This window comes from Melanerpes formicivorus, unplaced genomic scaffold (assembly GCF_026170545.1).
Source record: "Melanerpes formicivorus ecotype bairdi unplaced genomic scaffold, bMelFor1.0.p_v2 SCAF_111, whole genome shotgun sequence".
NCBI lineage: Eukaryota > Metazoa > Chordata > Aves > Piciformes > Picidae > Melanerpes > Melanerpes formicivorus.
In genome coordinates this window covers 1,374,305-1,400,146 of record NW_027142463.1, presented here as the reverse complement: position 1 = coordinate 1,400,146, position 25,842 = coordinate 1,374,305, and the positions used below count along the sequence as shown (strand labels likewise).

General features: G+C 64.5%; 2 protein-coding genes across 3 annotated transcripts in view; both read right to left on the bottom strand.

Moving 5' to 3' along the window:
* The window catches only part of LPIN2 (lipin 2), a 42,102-nt gene extending 34,793 nt beyond the window's left edge, over positions 1-7,309 (bottom strand). Inside the window, exon 1 of one of the 2 annotated variants that reach the window (XM_068166909.1) lies at positions 7,240-7,309. The gene's annotated coding sequence lies outside the window, so the exon portion shown is untranslated. Of the gene's footprint in view, positions 1-3,532; positions 3,775-7,239 lie in introns of those variants that run through there. The other variant, XM_068166908.1, reaches the window with a different exon arrangement.
* Positions 7,310-10,233: 2,924 nt separating this feature from the next.
* The window catches only part of MYOM1 (myomesin 1), a 45,706-nt gene continuing 30,097 nt past the window's right edge, over positions 10,234-25,842 (bottom strand). Inside the window, exons 23-37 of the mRNA XM_068166922.1 lie at positions 24,502-24,608; positions 24,339-24,383; positions 21,894-22,030; positions 20,013-20,157; positions 19,825-19,884; positions 19,218-19,285; positions 17,351-17,464; positions 16,068-16,155; positions 15,631-15,669; positions 15,439-15,544; positions 13,746-13,909; positions 13,372-13,408; positions 13,089-13,111; positions 12,433-12,488; positions 10,234-11,072 (exon numbers count right to left, since the gene is read on the bottom strand). Of these exons, the coding sequence (XP_068023023.1) occupies positions 10,815-11,072; positions 12,433-12,488; positions 13,089-13,111; positions 13,372-13,408; positions 13,746-13,909; positions 15,439-15,544; positions 15,631-15,669; positions 16,068-16,155; positions 17,351-17,464; positions 19,218-19,285; positions 19,825-19,884; positions 20,013-20,157; positions 21,894-22,030; positions 24,339-24,383; positions 24,502-24,608 (1,447 nt within the window). The 3' untranslated portion in view covers positions 10,234-10,814. The remainder of the gene's footprint in view (positions 11,073-12,432; positions 12,489-13,088; positions 13,112-13,371; positions 13,409-13,745; positions 13,910-15,438; positions 15,545-15,630; positions 15,670-16,067; positions 16,156-17,350; positions 17,465-19,217; positions 19,286-19,824; positions 19,885-20,012; positions 20,158-21,893; positions 22,031-24,338; positions 24,384-24,501; positions 24,609-25,842) is intronic.

Below are 25,842 nucleotides of genomic sequence, written 5' to 3'. Positions count from 1 at the left end.
CCATTGCCTGCTGCACCCCCAGCACAGGAACGCTGCACTTGTCATCCAGCACTACCTGCTGCACCCCCAGCACCCACTGCCAGCCCCATGCCTGCTGCAGCCCAGCCCCCGTCCCCACTGCCAGCTCGGTGCCAGCCTGGGTCACCCCTCACAGCCCAGCCCTGCTGCCCCTGGAGCTGCCCCACTGCAGGCAGCACTGCAGCCCTGCTGCCCCTGGAGCTGCCCCACTGCAGGCAGCACTGCAGCCCTGCTGCCCCTGGAGCTGCCCCACTGCAGGCAGCACTGCAGCCCTGCTGCCCCTGGAGCTGCCCCACTGCAGGCAGCACTGCAGCCCTGCTGCCAGCTGAGCTGACCCCACTGCAGGCAGCACTGCAGCCCTGCTGCCCCTGGAGCTGCCCCACTGCAGGCAGCACTGCAGCCCTGCTGCCCCTGGAGCTGCCCCTCTGCAGGCAGCACTGCAGCCCTGCTGCCCCTGGAGCTGCCCCACTGCAGGCAGCACTGCAGCCCTGCTGCCCCTGGAGCTGCCCCTCTGCAGGCAGCACTGCAGCCCTGCTGCCCCTGGAGCTGCCCCTCTGCAGGCAGCAGGCTGGCAGTGCAGCCTGAGGAGCTGTGTTGCTTCCCAGGACAAGCACAGATAGCAGAGCAGCAACCCAGAGCTCCCCTGGCCTTGGCCCTTCGCTGGTGTCACCAGGGCTCACCTGACTCACGTGGGGACCTCCTGCCCAGCTGACAGGAGCTGCAGTGAGGACAGAGCAGTGCCAGGAGCCCCTGAGCCAGCCGTGCTGCCACAGCCCAGGCCCCTCACCACCTTGGGCTGCAAGCACAGACTCCTCCTGGGGGGGAAGACCTCAGCTCCTCTCAGGCTGCTGGCCAGAGCTGGCTACTGCCAGGGACGGCAGGCCCCTGGACTCTGCAGGGCCTGTCCCGGGGCAGGGCCACGTCCCAGGGCAGGGCTGCCACGCTCAGCAGCCTGCTCCCAGCTGCTCTCTCCTGCAGACACAGCATCCTTGGCTGACCTCACTCCCAGACACGTTCCACAGAGCCTCAGCTTCCCAGAGGAGTTCCAGCCCCCTCGCTCCCACAGCAGATGACCCAGCACAGGCAGCAGCAAGTGTTGCCTGGGCAGCAGCCCCTCACCCTCCCGGCTTCACCACGGCCAAAGGCTCCCTGCCAGGCACTGCTCTGCCCCAGGGGATCTCTGCTGGCACACAGCCCAGCATGGGGGGTGGGAAGGGACCCCTGGAGCTGCCCCAGCCCAGCCCTGCTCCAGCAGGGCCCCCCCAGCACCCTGCCCAGCAGCACAGTGCCCAGGGGGGGTTGCAAGCTCTCCACACCAGCAGACTCCACAACCTCTCTGGGCAGCCTGCTCCAGGCCTCCAGCAGCCTCCCCCCAAACCACTTTCTCCTCCTGCTCAGCTGCCACCTCCTGCCTGCCAGGCTCTGCCCCTTGCCCCTTGGCCTGGCCCTGGGCACCACTCAGCAGAGCCTGGCCCCAGCCTCTTGCCCCCCACAGCTCCTTCAGCTCTTGCTGAGCATTGCTCAGCTCCCCTCTGGGGCTGCTCTGCTGCAGGCTCTCAGCCCCAGGGCTCTCAGCCTTTGCTGCTGCCAGAGCTGCTCCAGGCCCCTCAGCAGCTCTGCAGCCTCCCCTGGGCTCTCCCCAGCAGTTCCCTGTCCCCCTGGAACTGGGAAGCACAGCACTGTACCCAGCAGCCCAGATGGGGCCTCCCTAGGGCAGAGCAGAGGGGCAGGAGAGCCTCCCTTGCCCTGCTGGCTGCACTCTTGCTCATGCCCCCCAGGACACCTTTGGCCTTCCTGCCCACCAGGGCACTCCTGGTGCTCCTGGGCACCTTGCTGTCCCCCAGCACTCCCAGCTCCTCTCCTTGGAGCTGCTTCCCAGCAGGTCTCCCTCAGCTGACTGATGCAGGAGCTTGCTCCTTCTCAGGGACAGAACCCCACACTTGGTGAGGAGCCTTACCCTCAGCAGCTTGAGCCTACTGGTCCTGTCTGTGGTCCTGCCCTACTTAATGTAGATCAGAGAAGGCTCTGGAGGGCCAAGTGGCCTTTGCCCCGTTGGTGTCCCAGAGAGTGTCCCTAAGGATGGGGTGCTGAGTGTGTCCTGGCTGGGTGCTGGCTCACTGCTGTCTGCTTCCCTCCCACAGACGTGCCCAAGGCTCCTAGCCACGTGATGCCAGTGAGGAACACAGACACCTCAGTCCTTCTCACCTGGGCAGAGCCCCCAGATGCCAAGGAGCTGGTTGGGTACTACATTGAGTCAAGCCTGGTTGGATCTGCTCTGGAAATGGGACAGGTCCCCCCTCATCTGTACTGGGTTGTTCCTCCCCAGGGCCACGACCCTGCCCCTGTCCTGGTTAAACTCCATGAGGTTCCCCTGCCCAAGGCCCTCTGACAGGCTGCTTCTCACACCCCCCAGGGCTTACAAGCCAGGGCCAAAGAACCCAGTCAGGGGTGTGACTGGATGAAGCCTGGGGGTGAATGGTCTGGGGGTGAATGATCTGGGGGAGAATGGTCTGGGGGTGAATGGTCTGGCTCCCTTCAGAGTGGGGATCACCTGCAGAGGAGATCTTCAGGCTGAGAGAAGGAGCAGAAGTGCAGTGGCTGGGACAGGAGGAGCCTGGGCAGAGGCCCCACAGGCTGCTGTTGTGCCCAGGGGCATTCTGCACCCAGGGAAGCAGCAGCTCCACCACCACTGGGTACTGATCTTGTGTTTGCACTTCAGGGCCCATCACAACCTCCAGCCCCTGGTGAGCCAAGGCAGAGGGCACTGCCCCAGCTAGCGTGCTGCACAGAGCCCTCTGCAGCCCTGCAGGAGGCTGCTGACAGCCTGCAGGCAGCACCCAGCCCCACAGGCAGCACCCAGCCCCACAGGCCGGCAGGCAGCACCCAGCTCCAGAGGCCTGCAGGCTGCACCCAGCCCCACAGGCAGCACCCAGCCCCACAGGCCGGCAGGCAGCACCCAGCTCCAGAGGCCTGCAGGCTGCACCCAGCCCCACAGGCAGCACCCAGCCCCACAGGCCGGCAGGCAGCACCCAGCTCCAGAGGCCTGCAGGCTGCACCCAGCCCCACAGGCAGCACCCAGCTCCAGAGGCCTGCAGGCAGCACCCAGCCCCACAGGCAGCACCCAGCCCCACAGGCAGCACCCAGCCCCACAGGCCTGCAGGCAGCACCCAGCCCCACAGGCAGCACCCAGCCCCACAGGCCGGCAGGCAGCACCCAGCTCCAGAGGCCTGCAGGCTGCACCCAGCCCCACAGGTAGCACCCAGCTCCAGAGGCCTGCAGGCAGCACCCAGCCCCACAGGCAGCACCCAGCCCCACAGGCAGCACCCAGCCCCACAGGCCTGCAGGCAGCACCCAGCCCCACAGGCAGCACCCAGCCCCACAGGCCTGCAGGCAGCACCCAGCCCCACAGGCAGCACCCAGCCCCACAGGCAGCACCCAGCCCCACAGGCCTGCAGGCAGCACCCAGCCCCACAGGCAGCACCCAGCCCCACAGACAGCACCCAGCCCCACAGACCTGCAGGCAGCACAGTTCTGAGCAGGCAGCTCCTAACAGCCCGGCTGGAGACGTGTCCTGTCCTGGCCTGGCTCAGCCCCTGCTGGCTGCAGGCAGACTCCGGTGTGGCACAGGGCTCAGTGAGCTCTCAGTGCTTCACCCATCTGGAGCTCAGCTCTGGGAGTCAAGCCACGGCCTGGCTGCAGCTGTGGCTGCGCTCTGCTCCCTCAGCAGCAGCCAGGCAGAGCCCCAAGCACAGCTCCTGCCGGTGCCCTCCAGGGAGGTGGCTGCAGGGGACAGTCCCACGCCTGGCCGCTGGCTGTCCCGGCCGCGCTCCGGCCCCGCCTCCCCCGGCCGCGCTCCAGCCCCGCCCCCAGGCCGCGCTCCGGCCCCGCCCCCAGGCCGCTCTCCAGCCCCGCCTCCCCGGCCGCGCTCCGGCCCCGCCCCCAGGCCGTGCTCCAGCCCCGCCCCCAGGCCGCTCTCCAGCCCCGCCTCCCCCGGCCGCGCTCCGGCCCCGCCCCCAGGCACATTGTCCTGAGGCCGCCCTGCGGCGCTGGAGGCTGAGCTCTAAGCTAGCACACAGCGAAGAGCAGCCCTTTTGGAGTGAAACACTGCCGGCAAAGGCAGCCCCAGCGCTACCACAGCCGCACAGGGCGAGAGGGACACGTCCAGAGGGGCCACCTCCCGCTGTGGAACCTCAACACCCAGCCTGAGGGAGCTGCAGGGCGCAGGGGGATCAGCACAGCTGGACACAGCAGCCACCGGGACGTGGTGTGGGACAGATGTGCGAGGCACCGGCTTCAAGCCCAGGGTTTGATCTCAGAGCCCTCAGCAGCTGCTCTGCAGCAGCCTGAGGGCTTTGCCCTGCACTGGCTCACCCCAGAAGGTGACCTCTCATTCCTTCACCGGCAGTTACCTACACCCATCTGCAACCCATGATGTGAGCAGCAAGGAGAGTCACTTTACCAGCAGACAACAGCCAGCAGCCTCCTAGCCCAGCCCAGAGACTCCGGGGGCACGAAGACCCCCCTGGCTCCCCCCACACTGCAGTGGCAACGGCAACGAGAGTGGAACAGAGGAAGGTGGTGGAGCAGGAACCGCTTGAGCACTGCCAGCAGGAGACAAACCCAACTGCTTTACCCTTGGGCAAGAGGCTGCTGGCCCTGTGCGGCTGCAGGGCTCCGGAGCTGGTGCCCAGGGCCCCATGCGCGCTGCCTGCTCCCCCAGCGCTCATCCTGGCCCCGCACCGGCGCAGGGGAATGCTGGCACAGCTTCCTGCCCAGCGGAACTGCAACACCCCACATGCCCAGGAAAGCACAACCAAGAGCTCCACTGCACTGTGTGGCAGCCCAAACCTCCCCAGCAGAGGACAGGTTCAGGCAGTGAGAGCTCTGCAGGCCTTGATAGCCCAAACACTGCTCTGCTCAGCTGGGAAGCTCTGCCGGAGCTGACAGACTAACGCTGCAACTGCAGCCAGGAGCCCTGCAGCCAGCAGCCCTGCAGCCAGGAGCCCTGCAGCCAGGAGCCCTGCAGCCCTGCAGCCAGCAGCCCTGCAGCCAGCAGCCCTGCAGCCCTGCAGCCAGGAGCCCTGCAGCCCTGCAGCCAGCAGCCCTGCAGCCAGCAGCCCTGCAGCCCTGCAGCCAGGAGCCCTGCAGCCCTGCAGCCAGCAGCCCTGCAGCCAGGAGCCCAGCAGCCAGGAGCCCAGCAGCCAGCAGCCCTGCAGCCAGCAGCCCTGCAGCCAGGAGCCCTGCAGCCCTGCAGCCAGCAGCCCTGCAGCCAGGAGCCCTGCAGCCAGGAGCCCTGCAGCCAGCAGCCCTGCAGCCAGGAGCCCTGCAGCAGCCTCAGCCTCTGCTCCTCTCAGCAGCAGCACTGTCAGCAGACAATGCAGCAGCCAGCCCAAGCTCCCAGCATAGCGACTTCATTCCAGACCTGTGACACACCCCCAGCAGTGCTGTGTGTGCACAGCGCCCCACGGGACCCCACACCCACAGCAGGGAGGGGAGGTGCCCTGGCGTCACAAGAGGTGCCAAGGGTCTTCTCCTGCCCCTCTGCTCTGCACACAGCTGCAGTGCTGGGGCCAGCTCTGAGCTCCCCAGGCCCAGAGGCACCGGGAACTGCTGGAGAGAGCCCAGGGGAGGTGGGTGCTGGGCACACTGCCACTTCTGGGCTTGGCTCAGTCTGAGAAGTTGCCATTTCCAAGCCTGCCCCAGGCCTTCTTCAGCCCTGCTGCTCTGCAGGGGATTGTGGCACAGCTGTGGCTGCAGCCAGGGCAGAGCCTTCTCAGGGTGAGATGAAAGGGAGAGGACAGAGCTGGGGCTGCAGCCCCTTCCAGAAGCAGCTCTTCAAACATCCACCTGCAGGCCCCCAGCCAGGTTTTGCTCTGCCAGGGAATTTGATGCCCTTTTTCAACCAGCTTTAAGAGGTTTTGTGTATCCTGTGTTGAAACAGGACACAGGAAGGGCAGTGGGAAGCTGTGAGGTGGCACCGGGGCAGCTTCATGGTGCTCCTGGCTGTCCCTGCTCAGCTGGGTTAGAAGTGTTTGGTTAGGAGCTGAGCAGAAGTGTTGGGAACCCAAAATCCTGTGGACTGTGCCTGCTGAGGCCACAGCTGCAGTGCTGGGGGCAGCTCTGGGCCCCCCAGTCCCAGAGGGACAGAGAGCTGCTGGAGAGAGCCCAGGGGAGGCTGCAGAGCTGCTGAGGGGCCTGGAGCAGCTCTGGCAGCAGCAAAGGCTGAGAGCCCTGGGGCTGAGAGCCTGCAGCAGAGCAGCCCCAGAGGGGAGCTGAGCAATGCTCAGCAAGAGCTGAAGGAGCTGTGGGGGGGCAGGAGGCTGGGGCCAGGCTCTGCTGAGTGGTGCCCAGGGCCAGGCCAAGGGGCAAGGGGCAGAGCCTGGCAGGCAGGAGGTGGCAGCTGAGCAGGAGGAGAAAGTGGTTTGGGGGGAGGCTGCTGGAGGCCTGGAGCAGGCTGCCCAGAGAGGTTGTGGAGTCTGCTGGTGTGGAGAGCTTCCAACCCCCCCTGGGCACTGTGCTGCTGGGCAGGGTGCTGGGGGGGCCCTGCTGGAGCAGGGCTGGGCTGGGGGAGCCCCAGGGGTCCCTTCCCACCCCCCATGCTGGGGTTCTGGGACACAGGAATAGTGCACATCTTCATACAGCGTGCTGGGAAGCCCAGAGGCCAGCAGCAGGGGGTGCGGACACCTAAAGCCACCCAGCAGAACTCATCCTGCTCTGGCTGCGGCCAGGAGCACTGCAGCAGGGGCGCGGGGGGTGCTACCGGGTGCCAGACGGAGCGGCGAGGCACGGAGCGGAGCCGGGGGCCGGGGCCGGGATGACATCACCCCGCGGGCGGCCAAGGCAGCGCTGCCAGCGGGACGCTGCCCGCTGAGGGAGACCTCCCCGGCAGCCCCGCCGGGCCCGGCGCTGGCACCGGGCGGAGCAGCGCAGCCCGGGGGGCAGGCGGCGCCTCCGCTGCTCCGCCGTGCGCCGTGCCGGCTGTGCGGGGCCCCTTAGCACCGCGGGCAGCCGGGGCCGGGATGCTGCGCTCTCCTGCCGGCCCCCGGGCCAGGCGCAGGCGGCAAGCTCAGCGGGGGCTGCCCGGAGCCCCTCTCGGTGAGGGGAGCGAGGCCCTGCCCCCCCCCGCCAGCTCCCCCCCTCTCAGCACCCCCTTCTCGCCGCGTCGCGCACCGGCGGACACCCCATCCCGTCCCGGTCCCGTCCCGGCCGCCCGGGGCTTACCTCCGGCGGGGCCCGGCGCCAGCCGCGGGAGGAAGGGCTCGGGGGGGGGGGGGGGGGGGGCTGGAGCGGGGGGGGGGAGGGGGGGGGCAGCGCCGCGCCGCTCGCGAGCTGCGACAGGCGCCGGCCGCTGGCGCCGCGGGCACGCGCGTGACGTCAGCGGGGCGGCCCCGCCTCGCCCTCCCCACGTGACCCGCGCGGGGCGCCGCGTTTGGGCGGGAAGGGTCGGAGGCGCGGACGCCATCTTGGGGGGGTGGGGGGGTAGTGCGGCCTGCGCCAGGGCTGCCCCAGGGCTGCCCCCTGCGCCCCGCGGGGTTCCGCCGGCGAGCACTGCCCCACAGGCCCCGGGCGTGCCTGGGGAGAGGGGCTGGGGGCAGCGCGGGGGGGGCAGTGTGGTGAATGAGCGGTGATTGGTGTCAGGGGGTTTGGATCACAGTGAGAGCTAACGCCTGGGCGGTGAGGCCGGGGAGCAGAGGCTGACACCGTGACACAGGCAGCCCAGTGCCGGTAGTGCTGCTGTAGGCTTAGTTGTGACCAGTCGTTTGTCTGCCAGTCCTTTGGTGTGCTTTAGTGTATGGCATAGTGACAGGCAGGCAGGGCTGGAAGGGACCACAAGGAGCATCCAGCTCCAACCCCCCTGCCATGGGCAGGGACACCCCACACTAGATCAGCCTGGCCAGAGCCTCAGCCAGCCTGGCCTTAAACACCTCCAGGGACAGGGCCCCAACCACCTCCCTGCACAACCCATTCCAGGGCTTCACCACTCTCATGGGGAAGAACTTCCTCCTCCCCTCCAGCCTGAATCTCCCCACCTCCAGCTTCATTCCATTCCCCCTAGTCCTATCACTGCCTGAGATCCTGAGCAGTCCCTCCCCAGCCTTCCTGCAGCCCCCTGCAGATCCTGGGAGGCCACAATGAGGTCACCTGGGAGCCTTCTGCAGCCTGCACAGCCCCAGCCCCAGCTCCCCCAGCCCCAGCCCCAGCTCCCCCAGCCTGTGCCCGGAGCAGCCCCAGCCCTCTGCTGCTGCCTGCAGAGGCCTTGGTGCGATGCTGGGGGCTGGCAGCTGTGAGAGCTCAGTGCTGCGCTTGGGCTGCGAGCAGTTCATAAGGGCACAGCAGCTGGGGGCACAGCGCAGGGGGCACAGGGCACGAGGGACTGGGGGCACAGGGCTGGGGGCACAGCGCAGGGGGCACAGGGCACGAGGGGCTGGTGGCACAGGGCAGGGGGGCTGGGGGCACAGGGCTGGGGGCACAGCGCAGGGGGGCTGGGGGCAAAGCGCAGGGGGCACAGCGCAGGGGGCACAGGGCACAGGGGGCTGGTGGCACAGGGCAGGGGGGCTGGGGGCACAGGGCAGGGGTCCTGTGGGCACAGGGCTGGGGGCACAGCGCAGGGGGCACAGGGGGCTGGGGGCACAGGGCTGGGGGCACAGAGCAGGTGGGCTGGGGGCACAGGGCAGGGGTGCTGTGGGCACAGGGCTGGGGGCACAGAGCAGGGGGGCTGGGGGCACAGGGCAGGGGTGCTGTGGGCACAGGGCAGGCAGGGCTGGACTGGGATGGCAGCACTCATTCCTTTGCCCAGGACGCTCCCATCCCAGCGGCACCTCGCCCGTCCCGGCGCACAGGCATGGCACCCCCGGCATGGCACCCCGGCATGGCACTCCAGCATGGCACCCTGGCAGCACAGCCTACCCAGCGGCACAGGGACCCAGCCCCCCCCTCCACACCCACTCCCCTGGCCAGACACAAGGGTTGCAACCCCCTGCAATCCCTCCCCTCCTTTCCACTCCATTTGGGCAGGGTCTGGCTGGAGAGCAGCCCTGAGGAGAGAGCCTTGGGGGTGCTGGGGGAGGAGAAGCTCACCAGGAGCTCTCAGTGTGCACTTGCAGCCCACAAAGCCAACCAGAGCCTGGGCTGCAGCAGGAGAAGTGTGGCCAGCAGGGCAAGGGAGGTGATTCTCCCCCTCTGCTCAGCTCTGGGGAGACCCCACCTGGAGTCCTGCCTCCAGTTCTGGAGCCCCTGTGACAAGAGGGATCTGGAGGTGCTGGAAGGTGTCCAGAGCAGGGCCAGGAGGATGAGCAGAGGGCTGGAGCTGCTCTGCTGTGAGCACAGACTGAAGGAGTTGGGGCTGTTCAGTCTGGAGCAGAGAAGGCAAGGATTCCTGCTGCAGCTGGCCCCATGCTGCCTTGTGGTTTACCTGAGGCACTCCCCCAGCAGCCCTGGGTGAGACAGGAGAGGAACTGAAGCAGTGCTGGCCACACCACTGCTGCTCCAGCCCAGGCTGCTGGTGACCTTCTTGGCCACCTGGGCACAGCCTGGCTCATCTCCAGCTGCTGGTGACCAACACCTGGAGGTGCTCAAGGCCAGGCTGGATGAGGTCTTGAGCAGTGTGGTGTAGTGGAAGGTGTACCTGCCCGTGGCAGAGGGGTTGGAGGAGATGACCTTTGAGGTCCCTTCCAACCCAACCCTTTCCATGATGCTCTGCCTTGTCAGGAGCCCTTTGACAATGGCCCCAAACCACCACTGTCGTTTCTGGTCACTGTGCTGGGTCTGGTACCTGAGCTCTGGGTTGTTCCCTCACACTGCCTCTTGCTGCCAGCAAACCTTGGGTGCCAAGGGCTGGGGAGTGGTCTGGCTTACACTTGCTGGTGGCATCCTAACAGCAGTGCCACAACTGCAGCCAAAGGGGTGAAAAGCAAGAGAGGAGGTGGGAGAGCTGCCCCAGCCCATGCTGGTCTCTGAAGAGAGACGTGAGGAGCTGTGCTGCTGAGAGAGGAGGCAGCAGGGGGGCTCCAGCCCTTGCATCACCTTTGTCCTTATGCTGGGGCACCAGAGCTGGGCCCAGAGCTCAAGGTGGGGGCTGAGCAGAGCAGAGTCAAGGGCGAAGGGATGCCACCACGGGCTGTGCCATGGGGCTGTCAGGGATGTGAAGGGTGGCAGTGGTGAGACAGGAGGTGCTGTGCACAAGGAGCTGGTGACACAAGGCCCGGTGAGACAGGACAAGGGGAGTGCACTCAGTTTATTGGTGAGCACAGGGAGGAGAGGTGGGCCAGCCCTGCAGACACACACAGAGGGCGCTCCTGGCCTGAGCCCGCTTGCCCTGCAGCTGGCAGCACTTTCACCCCTGGGCACATCAGACAGCTCCTGTGGGCGGAGCTGGCAGCCCCCTGCAGGCCTCTCTACATCAACACAGCCATCAGAGGCTTCCATGCAGACACAGCGCAGCACCACTCGGTGCTGAGAGCTCCAGCACCACTCAGCTCCAGCACCTTCCACCCATGCTGCTGCAGCAGAGCTTGGAGCTGCTGCTCCCAGGCGCCCCCAGCCTTTGCCGCCTCCCCTGCTGCCTCACTGCGAGGGTTCCTCACCCCTCCTGGCGCCGTGGGAGGCTCCAGCAGGAGGGTCAGGCGGTGGAGGCAGCCGGGCAGGCGGCGGTCAGGAGGGAGCAGAAGCCCTTCTGGTGTGCCCGGGCAGAGCCGAAGTTAGAGAAGCAAAGGAGAAGAGAAAGGAAGAGCCCCGGGGCTGCCTGCAGGAGCAGAAAGCCTCTCTGCCCCCGGGCTGGTGCCACCCTGCCGCCTCCGTCAGGCCCTGGCCGCCTCCTCCTCGGGGATGAAGACGCTGACGGTGACGTCGCTGGTCTCGCTGCCGAACTGGTTCTTCACCACCAGGCTGTACTTGCCCGAGTCCAGGGTGGACACGCTGGAGATGCTGAAGGTGACGTGCTTGCCCGCCTCGAAGCGCAGCTGGCAGTTGGCATCCGAGGCGAAGGCCTTCTCGTTCTTCAGCCAGGCCACCTCCGGGGGGGGGTCCCCCCAGACAGTGCAGGAGAGGTTGAGGGCCTGTGGGAGCAGAGGGCCAGGCTGCAGGCAGGAGCGGCCGGGGGCTCTCCAAGCCTTCCACCCCCACGCAGGAAAGGGAGGCCCACCACCAGCAGCAGCCCCCAGGCACTTCTGTCACTCACAGAGGAGAAGCAGCTCAGTGACCCCAGTGCTGCACTCTCAGCCTGCCAGAGGGCATGGCTCTGCTCCCACAGCGCCCAGCAGGGCCTGCCCCAGGCATCACCCGCAGTGTCAGGTTAGATGTTGGCTGCACTGCAGTCAGACCTGACCTGAGGACTCGAGGAACCATCAGGTGGATTTGTAGAGCCACAGAATGGCTCAGGTGGGAAGAGACCTCAGACACCTTTCAGCTAGACTCAGCTGCTCAGGGCCTCATCCAGCCTGGCCTTGAACACCCCCAGGGAGGAGGCAGCCACAGCCTCCCTGGGCAGCCTGGGCCAGAGTCTCACCACCCTGGTACTAAAGAACTTCTTCCTCAGCTCCAGTCTAACCCTGCTCTCCCTCTCTGGGCAGCCTGCCTCAGGCCTCCAGCAGCCTCCCCCCAAACCACTTTCTCCTCCTGCTCAGCTGCCACCTCCTGCCTGCCAGGCTCTGCCCCTTGCCCCTTGGCCTGGCCCTGGGCACCACTCAGCAGAGCCTGGCCCCAGCCTCTTGCCCCCCACAGCTCCTTCAGCTCTTGCTGAGCATTGCTCAGCTCCCCTCTGGGGCTGCTCTGCTGCAGGCTCTCAGCCCCAGGGCTCTCAGCCTTTGCTGCTCCCAGGGCTGCTCCAGGCCCCTCAGCAGCTCTGCAGCCTCCCCTGGGCTCTCTCCAGCAGCTTTCTGTCCCTCTGGGACTGGGGGGCCCAGAGCTGCCCCCAGCACTGCAGCTGTGGCCTCAGCAGGCACAGTCCACAGGATTTTGGGTTCCCAACACTTCTGCTCAGCTCCTAACCAAACACTTCTAACCCAGCTGAGCAGGGACAGCCAGGAGCACCATGAAGCTGCCCCGGTGCCACCTCACAGCTTCCCACTGCCCTTCCTGTGTCCTGTTTCAACACAGGATACACAAAACCTCTTAAAGCTGGTTGAAAAAGGGCATCAAATTCCCTGGCAGAGCAAAACCTGGCTGGGGGCCTGCAGGTGGATGTTTGAAGAGCTGCTTCTGGAAGGGGCTGCAGCCCCAGCTCTGTCCTCTCCCTTTCATCTCACCCTGAGAAGGCTCTGCCCTGGCTGCAGCCACAGCTGTGCCACAATCCCCTGCAGAGCAGCAGGGCTGAAGAAGGCCTGGGGCAGGCTTGGAAATGGCAACTTCTCAGACTGAGCCAAGCCCAGAAGTGGCAGTGTGCCCAGCACCCACCCCACTGCTCCTCACTCTCTGTACCTTGCCCTCCTGGATGGTGACGACGTCCGGCAGGCCTCCGAGCACCCGCGCCCGGTCTGCAGGGAGAGAAGGGACACAGGCAGCCCAAAGTCAGCTGGGCCCAGGCCCTGCTGCTCCTCCTGCTCCTCCCTTCACCTCACTTATGCACAGCTCACCTCTGGTACCAGGAGCAGCCTGCTCCTGATGGTGAACTGCTCAGCCATGGAGGGCTGGGAAGGGACCCCTGGAGCTGCCCCAGCCCAGCCCTGCTCCAGCAGGGCCCCCCCCAGCACCCTGCCCAGCAGCACAGTGCCCAGGGGGGGTTGGGAGCTCTCCACACCAGCAGACTCCACAACCTCTCTGGGCAGCCTGCTCCAGGCCTCCAGCAGCCTCCCCCCAAAACACTTTCTCCTCCTGCTCAGCTGCCACCTCCTGCCTGCCAGGCTCTGCCCCTTGCCCCTGGGCACCACTCAGCAGAGCCTGGCCCCAGCCTCTTGCCCCCCACAGCTCCTTCAGCTCTTGCTGAGCATTGCTCAGCTGCCCTCTGGGGCTGCTCTTCTGAGCAGAGCCTGACCATTTCCCCTTCCCATTCCCCATTCCCTTCCCTTTTCTTTCCCCATCCCTTCCCTCCCCTCCCTTCCATTCCCTTCCCCCATCACCCCCTAAGCCCCACTCACTTTTCTCTGCAATTGCAGCTTGCCTGGAATTGAAAGAGGGAAAAAGAAAGCCCAGGTTGAGTTTAGGTTTGGAGTGGTTGAAACCCAAGCTCAGCTTCTCAGCTGCTGTTATCTCCGGAGGGAAATGTCCCTCAGCAGCTGGCTCCTGCCAGGGCAGGGACCCTTCCCTCAGGAGAGGAAAGGGTGAGAGCAAACAAGCCCCATGCAGAGCCCCCCCATGGCAGTTAGGCCCAGCACACAGCACTGCTGTTAGCTCAGGGCATGCAGCTGGCTCCAGACTTACTTCAGCCTCTGGAACTCTGCAAAGGCTTCATCAAAGGCTTTGGAGAGAGAAAAATGGAGATGAAAGGGAGGGGCAGAGAGAAAGCATGGTGAGCCTCAAGTGACACTGGGGAAGCCAAGCTTGAAGGGGAGAAACCCAGTGCACAGGGTGGAAACCAAGTTTAAATGGCAGAAACCAAGTCCAAAGGGTGGAAACCAAGTTTTAAAAGGGATGAACCACGTGTAAAGGGGGGAGACCAGGTTTAAATGGGCTTACCCCCCCAGGGCTGGGGGCTGCACCGTGCCCTGCCCACAGCCAGGTCCTGCCAGGGGGGCTCTGCCCTGGCAGGGCTCAGCGCCCTCCCGCAGGTGCTGCCCGCTGAGGCCGTGGCCTACCTTGCCCAGAGAGGTCGACTGTCTTCTGGTGTGCAGTTTTGCCATCAAAGAGCTCCATGGTGTACCTGCCCCTGTCCTGGGGGGTGGGCTCGTTGATCTGCAGCCAGAGCTGCTCCCCGGTCACCCCGCTCCGCAGGCGCTCCGTGAACTTCAGCGGGGTCTCACTGAGGGGCACCAACAGCGTCACCCTGGGCTGCCCTGGGGTCACCCTGGGCTGCCCTGGGGTCACCTGGGCTGCCCTGGAGTCACCCTGGGCTGCTCTGGGGTCACCTGGGCTGCCCTGGAGTCACCCTGGGCTGTCCTGGAGTCACCCTGGGCTGCCCTGGGGTCACCTGGGCTGCTCTGGAGTCACCTGGGCTGCTCTGGGGTCACCTGAGCTGGTCTGGAGTCACCCTGGGCTGCTCTGGGGTCACCTGGGCTGCTCTGGAGTCACCTGGGCTGCTCTGGGGTCACCTGGGCTGCCCTGGGGTCACCCTGGGCTGCTCTGGGGTCACCTGGGCTGCCCTGGGGTCACCCTGGGCTGCCCTGGGGTCACCTGGGCTGCCCTGGGGTCACCCTGGGCTGCTCTGGGGTCACCTGGGCTGCCCTGGAGTCACCCTGGGCTGCTCTGGAGTCACCTGGGCTGCTCTGGGGTCACCTGGGCTGCTCTGGAGTCACCTGGGCTGCTCTGGGGTCACCTGGGCTGCCCTGGAGTCACTCTGGGCTGCTCTGGGGTCACCCTGGGCTGCCCTGGGGTCACCCTGGGCTGCTCTGGGGTCACCCTGGGCTGCTCTGGGGTCACCTGGGCTGCCCTGGAGTCACTCTGGGCTGCTCTGGGGTCACCCTGGGCTGCCCTGGAGTCACCCTGGGCTGCTCTGGGGTCACCCTGGGCTGCCCTGGAGTCACCCTGGGCTGCTCTGGGGTCACCCTGGGCTGCTCTGGGGTCACCTAGGCTGCTCTGGGATCACCTGAGCTGGTCTGGGGTCACCTGGGCTGCTCTGGAGTCACCCTGGGCTGCTCTGGGGTCACCCTGGGCTGCTCTGGGGTCACCTGGGCTGCTCTGGGGTCACCTGGGCTGCCCTGGGGTCACCCTGGGCTGCTCTGGGGTCACCCTGGGCTGCTCTGGGGTCACCTGGGCTGCTCTGGAGGAGCTGTTCACCAGCCAGCATCACCCTGGGCTGCTCTGGAGCCTCCAGGAGCTGCTCACCCTGCTGGAGCAGGTCTGCTGCTCTGCTCTGGTCAGTCGACCACAGCTTCTGCCAGACACAGCATCCACTGCTCAGCTGGCCTTGGTGGGGCCAGGGAAGGAAAGGGCAGAGGGGAAGGGGAGTAACAGTGGGGGTGAGAGGCTGGGGCCAGGCTCTGCTGGCCAGGGCCAGGCCAAGGGGCAAGGGGCAGAGCCTGGCAGGCAGGAGGTGGCAGCTGAGCAGGAGGAGAAAGTGGTTTGGGGGGAGGCTGCTGGAGGCCTGGAGCAGGCTGCCCAGAGAGGTTGTGGAGTCTGCTGGTGTGGAGAGCTTCCAACCCCCCCTGGGCACTGTGCTGCTGGGCAGGGTGCTGGGGGGGCCCTGCTGGGGCAGGGCTGGGCTGGGGCAGCTCCAGAGCTCCCTTCCCAGCCTACCATGCCCTGGCAGCACTCATGAGGTGGGCAGCAAGCTGGGCCTTGTCTCTGCCCTTTGCAGCCCCCCAGCTGCCCGCAGGGGCTGTGGGTACTCACTTGTGCACCCAGCCCACCCGCAGGTCCTCCACGTAGCAGGTCACGTAGGAGTAGAGCCTGATGCCCTCAGCTGTGCTCTGGATTTTCAGGTCTGAGGCAGACAGAGCTGGAGGAGGGACACAAGGTTCATGCAGCCATTCCCTGAGGGCCACCACGGGGGGCATTCAGTGGAGGGGGGACTCCAGCTCTTACCAATCCTCCTGCAGACTTCATTCATCAGCTCTGCAAAGGCTGTGGAGACAAAGCCAGAGGCTGAGGCTCTGTGGCTGCAGCTCAGGACAAGTCCTGGCTCTCCCATGTCCTCCCTGTGGGCTCTGGGACACAAACCTGACCCCCCCCCCCCACCTAAGTGATGGCCAAACAAGACCTGGTCCTGTGCAGCTCCCGGGCCCTGCTTTCACTGCAGCCTGCAGCAGCCCTGCTGCAGCTCCACAGCCCCCCAGGAGCCGTCCTGGGGCTCACTGCTGGGCTTGCAGCCACGGCACCCAGCTGGCCAAGGCTGCTCCAGCTGCTGCAGACAGCTTTTAGATCGGCAGGAGGGGCCAGTGGGACGGTCCCAGTGCAGGAGGAGCCAGGCCCCAGAGGGGTCCTGCAGGGCAGAGGTGGGTGGGGGGCTGGCAGGCTCTGACCTGTGTCCTTGAGCTGCAGCTGGCTGGTGTCCTTCCCGCGGTCGTCCTTCAGGATGACTTCGTAAGTGCCAGCGTCCTTCCTGGAGAACTGCAAGGGTGTCACAGCACAGCACTTCGCAGGGGGGCGCTCTGGGAAGCTCTGGAGGCTGACTGCTGAACCCAGCTCCTCTCCCACCCCGTGCCCAGGTGGGTGCCTGATGGCTGGGCTAGGGCTGCACCACTTCTCCACAGCACCCTGTCCCTGTCTGGGGCGGTGGGGTGGGCACTGCCTGCAGCCGGGGAGGAGCCCTGACATTCCTGCCCCTCCTCATCCAGAGGTCTGAGAGCAAAGAGGTGAACTCAGGAGAGACATGGACCTGATGGAGAGGGCTCAGAGGAGGCCACAGAGACGATCAGAGGCTGGAGGGAGCAGCTCTGCCGTGGGGCCAGGCTGGGAGCTGGGGCTGTGGGGCCAGGCTGGGAGCTGTGGGGCCAGGCTGGGAGCTGGGGCTGTGGGGCCAGGCTGGGAGCTGGGGCTGTGGGGCCAGGCTGGGAGCTGTGGGGCCAGGCTGGGAGCTGGGGCTGTGGGGCCAGGCTGGGAGCTGGGGCTGTGCAGCCTGCAGGAGAGAAGGCTGCAGGGAGAGCTCAGAGCTGCACTGCAATACCTGCAGGGGAGCTGCAGGCAGGCTGGGGAGGGACTGCTCAGGAGGGGCTGTGGGGACAGGAGGAGGGGCAGGGGGTTGGGAGTGGAGCAGGGCAGGGTCAGGTTGGACATCAGGAGGAAGCTCTGCAGAGGGAGGCTGGGGAGGCACTGGCACAGGCTGCCCAGGGAGGGCTTGAGGCTCCATCCCTGCAGCCATTCAGGCTCAGCCTGGCTGTGTCCCTGGGCAGCCTGCTCTGGCTGGAGCTGTCCCTGTGCCTGCAGGGGCTTGGCCTGGGTGCCCTTGGGGGGCCCCTTCCAGCCCAGTGCAATCTGTAAACACAGGTCAGGGTCACCCCTGAGCAGGGTCAACTCTTTGGTGACTCCAAGAGGGGGTCCTCTGAGAGCCAGAGTGAGAAGTGCCTGGCAAAGGCCCTTGGAGCAGTGCCTGTGGTCAGGCTCTGCTGTCAGACACAGGAAGTGACAGAGTTCTTCTTCCCCCTCTCATCATTTCCTGGCGACTTGGAGCAGCAGCTGCGAGCAGATGTTTGCCCCAGGAGCTTTCCCACTTCTCAAAGCCGCTTCCTTCTCTGGCTGTTCAGCTGAAGAGCCCAAACTTCAGCAGCCCAGCTCCAGCTGCAGGCTGAGCGGTGCAGGCCCTCACCTCTGAGATCAGCAGGGTGCAGACCCCGTCCTTGAAGTCGTGCTCCTCATCCACCATGATCTCCCTGTCGTCCTTGTACCACACGATGTGTGTCTCCTTCTTGATGTTGGCCACCTAAGCAGGGGGCAACCACTCTGGGATTGTTCTCCTTTCATTTCAGCACTCAATGGGTTGGGGCTGGAAAGGACCTCAAAGATCATCCTGCCTATGGCAGGGAGCTGGAACTGGATGAGCTTTGAGGTCCCCTCCAACCCACCCCCTTCTGTGACTCTATGCATCAAGAGTGAGGAGGAGCCAGGGCTGCCAGCCTTGTCCCCACTGCTCAGGTGCCCTTTCCTGGCCTGAAGGAGCTGGAGCAAACTGTCCCAGCTGCTTCCCAAGGCCTGTGGTGCCCAGCACCACTCCTGGGCTCTGTCACCACCCAGCCTGCAGCCACAGGCACAGAACCAAGGCCACGAGTCCCTTCCCACCCTCAGCGCCCCAGCAGCAGGTCCGAGTGCTGCGGGCATGGTGCTGCAGGCATGGTGCTGCAGGCACAGTGCTGCAGGCATGGTGCTGCAGCTGTGGTGCTGCAGGCATGGTGCTGTGGGCATGGTGCTGCAGGCATGGTGCTGTGGGCACGGTGCTGTGGGCATGGTGCTGCAGGCATGGTGCTGTGGGCATGGTGCTGCAGGCATGGTGCTGCGGGCACGGTGCTGCAGGCACGGTGCTGCAGCTGTGGTGCTGCAGGCATGGTGCTGTGGGCATGGTGCTGCGGGCATGGTGCTGTGGGCACGGTGCTGCGGGCACGGTGCTGCGGGCATGGTGCTGCAGGCATGGTGCTGTGGGCATGGTGCTGCGGGCATGGTGCTGTGGGCATGGTGCTGCGGGCATGGTGCTGCGGGCATGGTGCTGCGGGCATGGTGCTGTGGGCACGGTGCTGCGGGCACGGTGCTGCGGGCACGGTGCTGCGGGCATGGTGCTGCGGGCATGGTGCTGTGGGCACGGTGCTGCGGGCACGGTGCTGCGGGCACGGTGCTGCGGGCATGGTGCTGCGGGCACGGTGCTGTGGGCACGGTGCTGTGGGCACGGTGCTGCGGGCACGGTGCTGTGGGCATGGTGCTGCAGGCATGGTGCTGTGGGCATGGTGCTGTGGGCACGGTGCTGCGGGCATGGTGCTGCGGGCACGGTGCTGCAGGCACGGTGCTGCGGGCATGGTGCTGTGGGCATGGTGCTGTGGGCATGGTGCTGTGGGCATGGTGCTGCAGGCACGGTGCTGCGGGCATGGTGCTGCAGGCATGGTGCTGTGGGCATGGTGCTGCGGGCACGGTGCTGCGGGCATGGTGCTGCAGGCATGGTGCTGTGGGCATGGTGCTGTGGGCATGGTGCTGCAGGCATGGTGCTGTGGGCATGGTGCTGTGGGCACGGTGCTGTGGGCACGGTGCTGCGGGCACGGTGCTGTGGGCATGGTGCTGCAGGCATGGTGCTGTGGGCATGGTGCTGTGGGCACGGTGCTGCGGGCATGGTGCTGCGGGCACGGTGCTGTGGGCATGGTGCTGTGGGCATGGTGCTGTGGGCATGGTGCTGCAGGCACGGTGCTGCGGGCATGGTGCTGCAGGCATGGTGCTGCGGGCACGGTGCTGTGGGCATGGTGCTGCAGGCATGGTGCTGCAGGCACGGTGCTGTGGGCATGGTGCTGCAGGCATGGTGCTGCGGGCATGGTGCTGCGGGCATGGTGCTGCAGGCACGGTGCTGCGGGCATGGTGCTGTGGGCACGGTGCTGCAGGCATGGTGCTGCGGGCATGGTGCTGTGGGCACGGTGCTGCAGGCATGGTGTTGCAGCTGTGGTGCTGCAGCTGTGGTGCTCCATGTCCTCCTCAGCCCTTACCTTGCATTTCAGCATCACGTTGCAGTCATCAGTCACCTCCCATCCCAGCTTGTCCACAAAGTGAGGACCTGTTTGGAAGGACAGGCACAGCCTGAGGCCACAGCGAGGCTTCCACAGAGCCACAGAATGGCTCTGGGGCGAAGGGAGCTCAGAGCTCAGCTGCCCCAACCTCCCCACCGTGCCCTGGGACACCTCTCAGCTACACTCAGCTGCTCAAGGCCTCAGTGGTGCCCATCAGCACCTGCTCAGGGCACAAACACATTCTGAGAGGCCACCTCAGTGGTGCCCATCAGCACCTGTTCAGGGGACAGCCATGCTTTGATGCCACCTCAGTGGTGCCCATCAGCACCTGTTCAGGGGACAGCCATGCTTTGGTGCCACCTCAGTGGTTTCCATGGCACAATGCCCCAGGCAAGTGTCTCTGCCTTGCCATTTTCATGACTTTGTTCTCTCTTTGTCCTGCTTCTCCTTCAGAAGGCTGCAGCAGCCAGAGCTGAGGACAAGCAGCCAGAGCTGAGGACAAGCTCCTTCTGTGTCCCACACTGCCCATCTGCAGCAGCATTCACCAGCACCAACCCCTCACAGCCCAGCCCAGGGGGATCCTGACCTTGCTTCCTGTGCCACTCCTTCCTCTGGAAGGCTGCTTCGTCCTGCAGCTTCTTGAACACTGGGGGTCAAGAGCAGCAGAAGCAGAAGGTTAAGCCCTGGGACATAACCCCCCTGCAAGTGGCAGTGAGGGGAGTGGGGGCTGAGGATGGCAGCCAAGGGTCTCCTGTGTACCACAGAGCACCTTACCATCCCCAATGAGGACCAGGCTGGACTGGTTGGTGGCTTTTCCGTCCTGCAGCTGGAAAGTGTAAGTCCCTTCATCCTTCTCCTCGAGCTTGTCCATGATCATTTCAACCAGGCCTGTCTTCTGGTCCACCTTCATCTTGTATTTCTTCAGGAGAGGAAGCCAAGCAGCCATTAGTGGATGCCACGGGCAGGAGCTGCCTGTTCTGTGCTGCCTCGAGGAGACATCACAGAAGAGGCCTGCAAGGGCATCCAGTCCAGCTCTGACCCAGCAGGCTCCTCACCACCTCCATCTCCAGCTCTGACCACACAACCAAGGACATCAGAGAGCCCACAAGCCCAGTGTGGTGGGGCTTGGATGGGACCCCTGTGTGCCATCAGAGAGCCCAGAAGCCCAGTGTGGTGGGGCTTGGATGGGACCCCTGTGTGCCATCAGAGAGCCCACAAGCCCAGTGTGGTGGGGCTTGGATGAGACCCCTCTGTGCCATCAGAGAGCCCACAAGCCCAGTGTGGTGGGGCTTGGATGGGACCCCTGTGTGCCATGCCCAGTGCCTGCTGGGCACCACGCTCAGTCCCACGGGGAAGCTGCAGATGTCTCTTCACAGCAGCAGTGCTCCACCTCTGCCTGCCACCAGCCCATGCCATGGGCACCACTCTGGGAGTCACACCTCCTGCTGCTGCAAGCAGCCCCTTGGGGCTTTGCTCTTGGGGTCATCAGCTCCCCCAGACAGCAAAGAGAGGCAGGCAGCAAGCAGAGGGCCATCAGTGGAGGAGGTAGGATGGATCTGGGCTCCTGGGCAGCCCACAGGAGCTGCTGGCCTGGAGCTGCCTTTCTGAAGGCCCCTCTCAATTGCCAGAACATGAGGCTCTCACAAGGGCTGCAGGGAGTCAGGGAACCATGGGATCATAGAAGGGGTTGGGTGGGAAGGGACCCTAAAGGTCATTTAGATGCAGTCAGCAGGGACATCTGCTGCTGGTTAGAACCCCAGCCAGCCTGCCCTGCAGTGCTGCCAGCCATGGGGCAGCTCCCACCCCTCTGGGCAGCCTGGGCCAGGCTCTCCCCACCCTCAGGGGCAAACATCTCTCCCTTCTCTCCACTCTCAAGCTCCCTCTTTTGAGTCCAAACCATCCCCCCTTGGCCTGGCACCACAGGGCCTGAGAAAAAGTCTGTCCCCACCTTTCTGCTCAGCCCCCTGAGAGGTCACCAGAAGGTCTCCCTGGAGAAAAATATAGCTGCCTACTGGCCTATTCTAAGCTAAACAAGGGAGGAGGAAGCTCCTTGAGTCCTGTGTCCAGTTCTGGGCCCCTCAGTTTAAGAAGGACATTGAGACATTTGAACACATCCAGAGAAGGGCAACAAGGCTGGGGAGGGGTCTGGGGCACAGCCCTGTGAGGAGAGGCTGAGGGAGCTGGGGTTGCTTAGCCTGGAGAAGAGGAGGCTCAGGGGAGACCTTCTTGCTCTCTGCAACTCCCTGAAGGGAGGTTGGAGCCAGGTGGGGGTTGGGCTCTGCTCCCAGGCAGCCAGAACAAGAGGACACAGTCTCAAGCTGTGCCAGGGGAGGTTTAGGCTGGAGGTGAGGAGAAAGTTCTTGCCAGCAAGAGAGATTGGCCCTTGGGATGTGCTGCCCAGGGAGGTGGTGGAGTCCCCATCCCTGAAGGGGTTTAGGAAGAGCCTGGCTGAGGCCCTTGGTGCCATGGTTGAGTTGATCAGATGGTGCTGGGGAGAGGTTGGACTGGATGATCTCAAAGGTCTCTTCCAACCTGGTCTGGTCTATTCTATTCTACTCTATTCTATTCTATTCTATTCTATTCTATTCTATTCTATTCTCATGGTAAAGACCTCCCTGATGCCCACAGAAGCACAGAGCCCCAGGCAGGACTCACCTCTCCATTGAAGATCTCCTTGTCATTGAAGACAAAGTTGGCCTTGGCATTGCCAGACAGCTTTTCAGCTTGCAGCCAGAACCTGACTTCTCCTTTCTCCAGGATCTCCACTGCCAGCTCAGAGGTGAGTGGGACAGCTGGGAAGAAGAAAGGAAAGAAGTTAACCAGCCCCTGGTAGCTCTTGGGAGAGCCACAAGATCTCTGCACCCACATCCACATGGGAGGACAGCCAGGACTGAACCCTCTGATGGCTTCTGCCCCATTCTGCCACCAGGCTGCTTCAAAGGTCAGCTGCCCAGTGCCCCTGCCCCGTGGAGACCCTTGTCCAGGTCCTCAGCGAGTTGGTGGCCACTGTTCCTGTGAGGCACCCCAGGGATTCAGGCTGGGAACACCACATCCCATTCCAGCACCACCCCAGGGCAGAAGGGCAGCTGCTGGGCTGGGGGTTGGGAGATGGCTGTAGGCTCAGTGCTCCACTGCTCTCTGGGAAGCCTCCAAGGGTCTGCACACCCTGCCAGGCTCCCCAGGACAGTGGGGTCCCCTCTGGAGAAGGGAAATTGTCCTTGTAGGGACCAAACCCTCTGTTAGCAGGAGAAAAGGTGCCAAGGGTTAGAGACTGCAGGGAAGCTTGCTCTGCTCCTGCTCTTTCATCCCAGCTTGGAGGGGTGGGGAGGGACCCCTGGAGCTGCCCCAGCCCAGCTCTGCTCCAGCAGGGCCCCCCCAGCACCCTGCCCAGCAGCACAGTGCCCAGGGGGGGTTGGGAGCTCTCCACACCAGCAGACTCCACAACCTCTCTGGGCAGCCTGCTCCAGGCCTCCAGCAGCCTCCCCCCAAACCACTTTCTCCTCCTGCTCAGGTTCTTGGCTTCCACCATTTCCATCTCTCCAAGTGGCTGCTGAGGCTCTCCACACACATCCTGCTGTGGGCAGCCCAGGTGCTGGCTGTGGCCCCTGCCCTGCTCTCCACCTTCTCAGCAGGGTGAAGTCTGGTTGGGTGTCACAGCTGAGCACAGGGCAGGAGCACAGCACCCACTGTGTGACAGCGTGGGCAGGGCTGGGGCTGTAGCTCTGCCCATGGCAAAGGCAGGGGAGGACAGGGCCTGAGGGACTCTCTGCTGTCTCCTTGTACCATCCTAAGTGCCTATGGAGCCCTCTGGAGTAGAGCTGCCAGCCCACAACCTCCCAGGCACGATGAGCCCTGCCAGGTCACCACCAAGCCCTGCCCTCAGCACCACTGGCAGCTGCCTCAGGCCTTCCCCAGCCTGGTGCTCAGGAGGTTTCCCAGCCCATGAGCACAGCAGCTCTGGGCACTCGGGGCAGGTGGAGCAGAGGATTTTCTCCCAGCACCACCCCCCTGGCACAGCCTTTCCCAAGCTGTGCTCTGGAGGGCAGCAACCCTCTGTCTGCCCTGCTGAGGCCACAGCTGCACTGCTGGGGCCAGTGCTGAGCTCCCCAGTCCCAGAGGGACAGAGAGCTGCTGGGGAGAGCCCAGGGGAGGCTGCAGAGCTGCTGAGGGGCCTGGAGCAGCTCTGGCAGCAGCAAAGGCTGAGAGTCCTGGGGCTGAGAGCCTGCAGCAGAGCAGCCCCAGAGGGGAGCTGAGCAATGCTCAGCAAGAGCTGAAGGAGCTGTGGGGGACAGGAGGCTGGGGCCAGGCTCTGCTGAGTGGTGCCCAGGCTGGGATTCTGGGATGTTCCCATGGAGTGCCTGGCTGCAGATGTTTCTCAGCAGCAGCTGCAGCTCAGAGCAGCTCAGCAGCAGGGAGCAGGCAGCAGCTGAGCTGCTGCTGAGTCAGAAGTGCCTAGCAACAGGGCCTGTGCTCAGGATGGGGGTGAAGCTCAGCAGAGAAGATCTGGAGATGGGGCTGAGCTGTCAGGGCTGATCCACAGGAGCTTCCTGGCCTTACAGTGACCTCACTGCCTGATGATGGCAGGAGCTTTATTAGCACAGAAACAGGCTCCCAGAGTCATTAAGGGTGGAAAAGACCTTCAAGACCATCAAGTCCAACCTTCTACTCAACAGCTTCTAACCAACCCCACCATGGCCACCAAACCCTGCCCCAGGTGCCATGGCCACAGGTTTCTTGAACAGCTCCAGGGATGGAGACTCCAGCACCTCCCTGGGCAGCCTGTGCCAGCCCCTGACCACTCTGGCAGCAAAGAGATTTCTCCTCATGTCCAGCCTGGAATGGTTTGGGCTGGAAGGGGCCTGGAAGGGGGATGGAAATGGCATGCTTTGGGTGGGAAGAGACCTTTCAAGGTCATCCAGGCCAGGGACATCCCCAGCTGGAGCAGGTTGCTCAGAGCTCCAAACCACCTGACCTGCAATGGCAGCAGGCATGGGGCAGCTGCCACCTCCCTGGGCAGCCAGGGCCAGGCCCTCCCCACCCCATGTCAGACGTTTCCCCTGCACACAGCGGTGCCCCCCTGGCCAGGCCAGAGTCACTTACTTGGGAACTTGTGCTCGTGGCTCAGGGCTAGCAGGCGCTTCATCTCTGCAAGAGACAGGGCAGGACTCACCTGAGGGGCCTGTGGGCCCCAGGGAGCTGAGGGGGCAGCAGGGACAAGCAGCTGGGGAGTGGAGGAAGAGTGGTTGAGAGCCATGGTGCCTACCTTCCTCATCAATGGTGTGGCTGGCGGAGACCCCATCCGTGTCTGTCACCACACAGGAGTAAATGCCCAGGTCCTCTTCTCCCAGATCCTTAAAGGAAGCCTTTGACCTTGAGGAGGAAAGAAGAAAAGCTCTGCTTGGGTGGGAAAAGCCCTCTGAGATCATCCAGCCCAACCTCCAGCCCAGCCTCACCATGGCCACCAAACCCTGGCCCCAGGTGCCATGGCCCCAGGTTTCTGGAGCACCTCCAGGGGTGGGGCCTCACCACCTCCCTGGGCAGCCTGTGCCAGTCCCTGACCACTCCTGCAGCACAGAGATTGTCCCTCATGCCCAACCTTTTACTCAAAAGATGAGGCTGGTCTGAACCAAAGCTCTCCTTTAGGTCTAGAAATGCAGAGAGAAGAGCCTTGTGTCCCCTTCTGCTCACACCTCCTGGGCTGCACCTCTGCCTCTGCAGAGGCTGGGCTCCAGGCCTCTGCCTCCCTCTGCTGAGGCCTGCAGGAGGCTTGAGGGCACAAGAGGATGGATTGCTGGAAGCCCTTGGCCAGGTCAGACACACACAGGGATGGATTGCTGGAAGCCCTTGGCCAGCTCAGACACAAGAGGATGGATTGCTGGAAGCCCTTGGCCAGGTCACACACAAGAGGATGGATTGCTGGAAGCCCTTGGCCAGCTCAGACACAAGAGGATGGATTGCTGGAAGCCCTTGGCCAGGTCACACACAAGAGGATGGATTGCTGGAAGCCCTTGGCCAGCTCAGACACAAGAGGATGGATTGCTGGAAGCCCTTGGCCAGGTCACACACAAGAGGATGGATTGCTGGAAGCCCTTGGCCAGCTCAGACACAAGAGGATGGATTGCTGGAAGCCCTTGGCCAGCTCAGACACAAGAGGATGGATTGCTGGAAGCCCTTGGCCAGGTCACACACAAGAGGATGGATTGCTGGAAGCCCTTGGCCAGGTCAGACACACACAGGGATGGATTGCTGGAAGCCCTTGGCCAGGTCAGACACAAGAGGATGGATTGCTGGAAGCCCTTGGCCAGGTCACACACAAGAGGATGGATTGCTGGAAGCCCTTGGCCAGCTCAGACACAAGAGGATGGATTGCTGGAAGCCCTTGGCCAGCTCAGACACAAGAGGATGGATTGCTGGAAGCCCTTGGCCAGGTCACACACAAGAGGATGGATTGCTGGAAGCCCTTGGCCAGCTCAGACACACACAGGGATGGATTGCTGGAAGCCCTTGGCCAGCTCAGACACACACAGGGATGGATTGCTGGAAGCCCTTGGCCAGCTCAGACACAAGAGGATGGATTGCTGGAAGCCCTTGGCCAGCTCAGACA